A 7,633-nucleotide genomic window follows, 5' to 3' on the forward strand; every position below is an offset into this window, starting at 1 on the left:
CTGTAGTTTTGTAGAGATGGGAGGGGTTGCTTTTTGTTTTTTTAAGGAGAAAGTTGCATGGGTAGGCAGGTGAGGAGGCTCTGGGAGGAGGCAGGAGAGGAGGAAAACATGATCAACATAGATTGTGTGGAAAATTAACTTAAACAAAACAAAAAAATGAAGAGGTGAAAAGCTCTGCTCTGGAGCCCAGAGGACAAGCACTTATCTGGGCTGGAGTGTGGAGCTGTGCTCATCCGTTCTTCCTGCTCAGATCATTGGATAAAGGGAAACTGTGTCACATGTCTGCCCTTCGGCGTCCCTGCTCAAACTCTGTTGTCACATTATCTGGAAGTGGAGCAAAGGAATGGCCTCAGTCGTGTGCTCCTTTACACAGAGAGGTGTTTCAGTAAGCTCAGGAAGAGGTCTGCTCTTTAACTCTCATGGAATTAGCATGAAAGAGCCTCCGTGTGTGTGTGTGTGTGTGTGTGTGTGTGTGTGTGTGTGTGTGATAGAATTTTTGGAAAGGAGACTTGACCTTGCTACTGGGCTGAGACTCAGGAGCACTCAGACCTCTCTTCTGATTTCTACTAATCTTCACCTTCTCCCAGTCCTAAGCCCTGACTACCAGATTGCAATTTCGTATTCTATCTTCATTTTTGGAAATCTGGTTTATACAGCAAGGGGACTTCTATAACCCTGTATTCTAGAACAGGTGAACTGAGACACCCTCTGGAACAGTCCATCACCATGACTTCGGATTGGCTCCATGCTTTCTGTACTTAAGAACAGTCGACCCCTAGGGATAGGATTAGGTAAGTCCTTTGCAGGGTCAGTACAAATACCAAAGGAACTGAGATCTCAGCTGGCTCTGGCGTAAATTGCTTGCTACACAAATGAGGGGGCCCACGTTATGATCCCTAGCACCCATGTAAAACCTGGGTATAGTGCTGTACCACTGTACCCCAATGTTGGGAGGGCAGTAGATACAGGAGGGTCCCCAGAGTTTTCTGGCCTGCCAGCCACTGATGGATGAGCTCCATGTTCGGTTAGAGATTTTGTTCCCTAAAATATGGTGAAGAGGAATAGAGAAAGATATTCAGTGTCAACTTCTGGCCTCCATACACACCTAGGCACACATGTATGTGTACAAGCACTCTGATACACGAGGACATACAAACATAAACATGTATACACACACATGAAATGAAGGAAAAAAGAAAAAAATAGAAGGGCTCCTTGCTATTGAGACTATTACAACAGTAACATCAAGACAGTAAAACAAACATAGAGTCTTCCTGAGCCAGAACGGGTTGTGAGCCCATGAAAGCAGCCATGTTTAACAACATACGTGATAGTTCTCTCCCCACCCCATGCTCTCTAACACCCCAGCACTCTCTCCCCCGCGGCATATTCCCAAATGGTTGCTTAAGAACGGGAGATTTAGTGGAGTGGTGGTAGCACACAACTTTAATCCCAGCACTCACCCACTCAGGAGGATTCGAGGCTAGCCTGGACTTCAACTAGTTCCAGGACAGCTAGGACTGTTACACAGAAACCCTGTATCAAAAAAAAAAAAAAAACATAAAAAAAAGAAAAAAAGAAAAAGAAAGAAAGGGAGAGTTACTGTTCTTTGGAGACACACACACAACTGTTGTTCAGACACTTTTATATGTATATGAAAGGAGTTTAGAAACCTAGTCCAATCACCTCATTTTAAAGATGCCTGAACTAGATCCCAAAGCAGTGAAGTGGCTTCTCAAGTTCACAGTGGTTAGCCTAAGACTGGGCCAGAACTAAGAGTTCTCATTGGCCAGGGTAAGACTTGGTCACACACAGGCCCAGGGAGAGAGAACTGAAGAGAATTTCCATCTCCTCAAAGGAAAGTTTTCGATCTACATTTTGGTCCATTTTCTGTAGAATAAAAGAACACATGATTATATAATAAACATTTTTTTTGCAGACCAGCTCCATAGGAGGGACCACTCAAGGTGTTTTGTGGATGTCACATCAATTTAAAAATGTTCAGAAAAATTACAGTTCAGTACACACACAAATAAAGTATTTAAAAAACAGCCATCAATGCATATAACACGAAACTTTTCTTTTAATTTAAGGAAACACTACTTACAAAGAGATGTGAGAACAATATTTATTTTCCGTTTAAATACCACTTCATATATGTCTTTAGGAACATAAAGCAAACAATGTCCTAACTCGCAGTTACATTTTGGGCATTGACAAGACTGGAAATTTGCCGGTGTTCAGGGAAGGATGGATCTCTCTCTCATTAACATGATGGAGAGAGAAGTCTGACCAAAGTTCAGCTCTTCAGTGCTGCTCTGGGCTCCAAGAAGCTTGCTCATGCCTTCTTAAAGAACCGCTTGGCCTCGACTCCTTCATATGTGTAGGTCTGAAAGATGTTTACAACCATAGAACGTTTTAATTAAGATATGTGTCAATTCACTTAAGAATTTGTTAATCCAAAATTAAGAAAAACAATAACGTTAGAGGCTGTTCTGTATTTTCTTATATTTGTTAGAAGCATTTTAGGAAGATATAGGATAGACCATTAAAATTACATTTTGCTTTGTAGACATTTGACTTTTTTGTTAAAGCAGAAATTAATGTACTTATATGTAAACTCTCCCCAATTAACAAATGTCTCATATATATATGACACATATATTTATATATATTTACAAGAGAGAAGTAGCAATTTGCTTATTGAAGGTACAGCTCAGCAGTGACAAAATTCTTGTTCATGGCCATTTTTGTCTTTGGAATGTAGTTGTAAATCTTTTTTACAACTTACCTGGATTAGCTCATTACCAGAAACTTCTCGGACAGCAACCAGCTCCTTTCCATTGTCTACTCGTGTGAATTTTCCAATAAGTCTATTATTTCCCTCAAGGTTCCAGGTCCCCTGCACCACAACAATAATGCAGAATTTATTATTATTATTATTATTTATGGTCTTACCTGTCTTTAACACGATTTCCAGTTTTACAGACCCACATTTTCACAGTGGCCCTATAGACGCCATGCAGTAATACATTGCCCCCATTTTACATGTGCAGCGACTGTGGAATGACAGAGCAGCTCCTCACAAGTCAGAAAGAGGACTGGCCCCGAGCTGCGGGAGCCAAGGCTGCCCTGGGAACTGTTAAGCACCACTCTGCTGACAATTGCTATGTGCCGAGTTTTAGTGCAGATGAGAAGGGATTATCATTAGGGATAAAATATTCACAGCTACACTGTCATTGCAGGGCTGATGGCTCAGCTGGTGAGAGAACTCGTAACCCAATCATGAGGACCTGAATTCACATCTCCAGAGTCCACGTACAAAGCCAGGTGTGCTCACACACGCCTATGGCACCAGCACTGCAGAGGGCAGAGACAGGAGGATCATGGGGGCTTCATGGCCATCAGCCTACCTCCAGGTTCAGTGAGATACAGTAGTGGATGAGGGCACTTCCTGTCCTCCTCTGGCCTCTCCCTCTGCAGTGGGCATGTGCGAGAGCTGCACACACGTCACTACAAGTATACGTAGCTAGGAAACTCTGAGGCTAAAAATACTTTTTGAAAAATTAATTTAAAAGCCCAAGTCCCTAAAATGTTTTACCCTGTCCATTGAAAGGGACATTCTTAATGATCTATAATTTATTAGACTTTCACATTTGTCTACTCAGTCATTCATTATCCTTTTGTCTTTTCTTAATTAAGATTTTTTTAAAAATTCAATCTTTTCTCAATTTACAGAGCTATCCCCGGTCCCACTCCCTCCCCTTCTCCTGCTTCCTCTCCCTTCCTCTCCCTCCCCCCCATTCACTCCTCAGAAAGGGTAAGGCTTCCCATGGGGAATCAACAAAGTTTGACACTTCACTTATAGGCATAACTAAGGCCCTCTCCCTAAATCTAGGCTGAGCAAGGTACCCCTCCAAAAAGAATGCGCACCTAGATACGAGTTGAAGCAGGTTCCACTGCCAGTGGCCCCACAAACTTCCCCAGCCACACGACAAATCAGAGGGCCTGGTTTGGTCCTATGCAGGTTTCCCTGTTATCCGTCCAGAGTCAGTGAGGTCTCCTAGCTCAGGGCAGCTGTTTCTGTGCGTGTCCCCATCATGGTCTTGTCCCCTTTGCTCTCATTCATTAATTTTCTAAGCAATGCTTTTGTTTAGATGAGATCTCATATAGTCCAGGCTGGCCTCAACCTTGCTCTGTATGTGAGTTAAAGCTTGACTTTATGATCCTCTGACTCCAGTTCCCAAGTCCTGGGATTACAGGTGTGTGTGACCATGCCCAGCTTTTATATAGTGCTGTAAACACAACCCAGAGTTTGCTGCTTGTTACAGTCTCCTGATTCAACTACATTCCGGGCTTCTAAGTTTATTGTCCAAGGACATTTATAAACAGCTATTGTGTTTGCATATTTTAAACACAAACAGCTTGTGGTCTCCCAGCAAGAAGAGCTGAAAACGCAGAACTTCCCATTCCCTCGGGTGGTGGTTTGAAAGAAAATGACCCCCATAAGGAGTGGCACTATTAGGAGGTATGACTTTGTTGGAGCAGGTGTAGCCTTGTTGGAGGAAGAGTGTCACTGTTGGAGTGGGCTTTGAGGTCTCCTATGCTCAAGCCATGCCCAGTGACAGTTCACTTCCTGTTGCCTCCAGATCAAGATGCATTAACTCTCAGCTCCTTCTCCAGCACCATGTCTGCCTGCACACCACCATGTCCCACCATGATGATGATGGACTGGATCTCTGAATTTATAAGCAGCCCAATGAAATGTTTTATTTTATTAAATTGCTGGGGCTGGAGAGAAGGCACACAGATAAAGGGCACTGGGTGCTGCTCTTCCAGAGGTCCTGAGTTCCATTCCCAACAACAACATGGTGGCTTACAGCCATCCATAATGAGATCTGACACCCTCTTATGGTATGCAGGCATACATACAGACAGAACACTATACATAATAAATAAAATAGATCCTTAGAAAAGTAAAAAATAAAAATTGCTGTGGCCATGGTGTCTCTTCAGAGCAGCATAAACCCTAAGTGAGACACCCTGTGACTATCCGTATACTCAATTCATCTTAAGCGGGTTATTATAAATCTTACTGTTCAGTATAGCTATTTTACAGATGTGCATCACAGTGAAATACTACATTTAAACATGTACCAATGTGTGCGATATAAAATATGAACAGACTTTGTTGACCTCTTCAATAAATGAACGAGTTTGCATTAGCTGAACCACTACATGAGATAAACACTACATGAGTATTGGTAAAAAAAAAAAATCAAGAATGCATTGTTTATAAAAAAGAAAAAAGTCTTACATTGAGTTCTGTTCCATCTGCTAGAGTATAAGAAAAGTTGACACCAAGTTCAAACACAATGTTGATGGTGCGGAAGGTGCTGGACTCATTGACTGTGAATTTGTTTCCTTCTTGTTGGATGGTCAGTTTCAAGTTGTCGTGTGTCGCAAGCTTCCGTTTCACCACATTAATGCCTGTGAAAGGAGAGAGATTGGAGAGAACAAGAAATAATTATGTCACAGAGAGTGTTTGCCTTTTTAAATTTGTCTTGTTTGCTCATCTTTATTTTGTGGGTGGAGGAGAAAGAGCAAACTGTCGTGTGTGCAAGGCAACACTGAGACGCTTTGAGAGAAAGCCGAAGCTCTGGCAGATCCGGAGAAAGGGTTCGAGCAGCTTTTCCAAACTAAGAAAGTGCAAATGAAGCAACAAACTGCAGCACCTGAGCCCTGGGTGATGTTAGCGAGACAACCAACTTTGTGCTTCAGTGTCCAGGCAAGTTTCAGCAAGGTGAAATGGAGAACTGAATAATTATTAAATAATATATATTCATATATTAAAGAAACACAAGTTTCTATCTGGATGTTTACTAATTTTCAACACTGCTTTCAAGATTGAATTTGTTTTGTTGTTGTTGCTGTTTGAAACTGGGTCTTTAGAACCCGTGCAGGTTCCAAACTTACTGCATAGCCTAGGCTAGCCTTTAACTTAAGATGCTCCCACTTCACTCTTGAAGAGTTAAAATCACAGGCAGATAGCACCAGGTTTTGCTTGCTTCATAATTTTTCTGACTTTTGTGGCATTTCTAATTGATCTAAAACCAGAAACCTTAGAAATTTTTATGATTAAATTCATTATAAAATGCACAAATTTCATAAACATAAATTCAGAATTATTAAAGTATAAGACATTTATGTGGGTTTTATTTTGGGAAATGATACATAATTCTTTGCTTAATTTTGTAGTGTAGGTTGCCAGAATATTAGTAGACATTTATAACATTGGTAATAGTCAAATTACACCTCCACAGAGAACACACAGCTTTTTGTGTTTATTTCTAAAGTTAGATAGCACAGAGAAGAGAATTACATAGAATTTATTCAAGATTAGTTGTGATAAAATTATTTTCTTTATTAAAAGTTTTTATTCTTTTACTGCCTATAATCTATATATTTTAAACTCTGGAAATTATCATAACTCACTAGAATTTTCTTTCTTCAGTTTTCAGTTGCATAGGTGCAACAGGCAAGGAAAGAAAACACAGGGACTCTAACACTTGCCCTAGGGAGACAAGATGTCCTTCCTAAAGCAGCAAGCATGGATGCGGATTTCCCGGCTTTGCACCATCACACCTGAAGCCTTACATCACCAGGCATTCTCTACCACACACAGGAGAAAGCAAACGCTGAGCCGCCCAGGTAGACAGTGCTTACCCATTTGCTCCATGAACTTTTCATAGTTGTCACTGCGGTCTACTTTCCAACTGCCGTCAAATGCCATGGCCTCAGCTGTGTGCGCCTCTGGGAAAGCAGAGATTCGGTCCTGTCCACGAGAGAGAATTTATCCTACTTCTTATCTTCGAACCAATCCATACTGTGATGTGGAAGTTTAAAGTTCAAGAGATTGCCTAACTACTTAACACGCCATGCCCCATTCGGCTTCTCTTTCCATGCTTTCTTTGCATCTATACCTGAGACTCTTTGAGAAAAGTTGATTGCTCAGTTCTCCACCTTGAACCTTGTAAATGACATCATGTAGTCTTGTTGCCGTGTCAAATTACAGACCTGTATGGTAAAGCCTACAAAACAGCTTCTCAGGCAGTCCACTACTTACAGGGATTGGTGAATTTAGAAGCCTCTGGATGTTGGTGACTGTTGATGGAGGATGTGACACTGTCATTTGGGAACTTGGCTAGTAGGGTACCAATCCTCCAATAGGTAGACCTACATTCATGGGCAACAGTTATTATAACAACCAAGGAGGCCGTGAAATTGGGAAGGTGATGAGATGGGGACCATTAAGGGAGCTGGAGGGAGACGATGGTGGAATGTTATAATTAATTTGTACAAAAGTATGAAATTTTCAAAGAATAATTTAAAACGATTTAAAGAAGCCATAGGTTAGAAAGATTGCTCAGTAGACTGTGAGTACATGCTGTAGCTGGGTGTGATGGCATATGACATACGACTTTAATCTCAGTACTTAGGAGGCAAAGGCAGATGGATCTCTCTAGTTTGATGACAGCCTGATCTACAGGGAGTTTCCAGACAGCTAGGGAACAAGACTGTGTTTCAAGCAAACAAACAAACAAAGGAACAACAGCAAAAAGCATACAAACAA

General features: G+C 41.4%; 1 protein-coding gene across 1 annotated transcript; it reads right to left on the reverse strand.

Moving 5' to 3' along the window:
- Positions 1-2,114: 2,114 nt before the first annotated feature.
- LOC121450771 (fatty acid-binding protein, intestinal-like) lies at positions 2,115-6,953 on the reverse strand. Its single transcript, XM_041656061.1, has 4 exons — positions 6,727-6,953; positions 5,318-5,490; positions 2,792-2,902; positions 2,115-2,389 (listed from the first exon to the last, which is right to left on the reverse strand). The coding sequence occupies exons 1-4, from the start codon at positions 6,791-6,793 to the stop codon at positions 2,339-2,341; spliced, it is 402 nt and encodes a 133-aa protein (XP_041511995.1). The 5' UTR covers positions 6,794-6,953; the 3' UTR covers positions 2,115-2,338.
- Between the last annotated feature and the right edge of the window lie 680 nt (positions 6,954-7,633).

The sequence above is a fragment of the Microtus oregoni genome, unplaced genomic scaffold, assembly GCF_018167655.1.
Source record: "Microtus oregoni isolate MIOR12 unplaced genomic scaffold, Mior012 000000F_ref0000247, whole genome shotgun sequence".
Classification (NCBI taxonomy): domain Eukaryota; kingdom Metazoa; phylum Chordata; class Mammalia; order Rodentia; family Cricetidae; genus Microtus; species Microtus oregoni.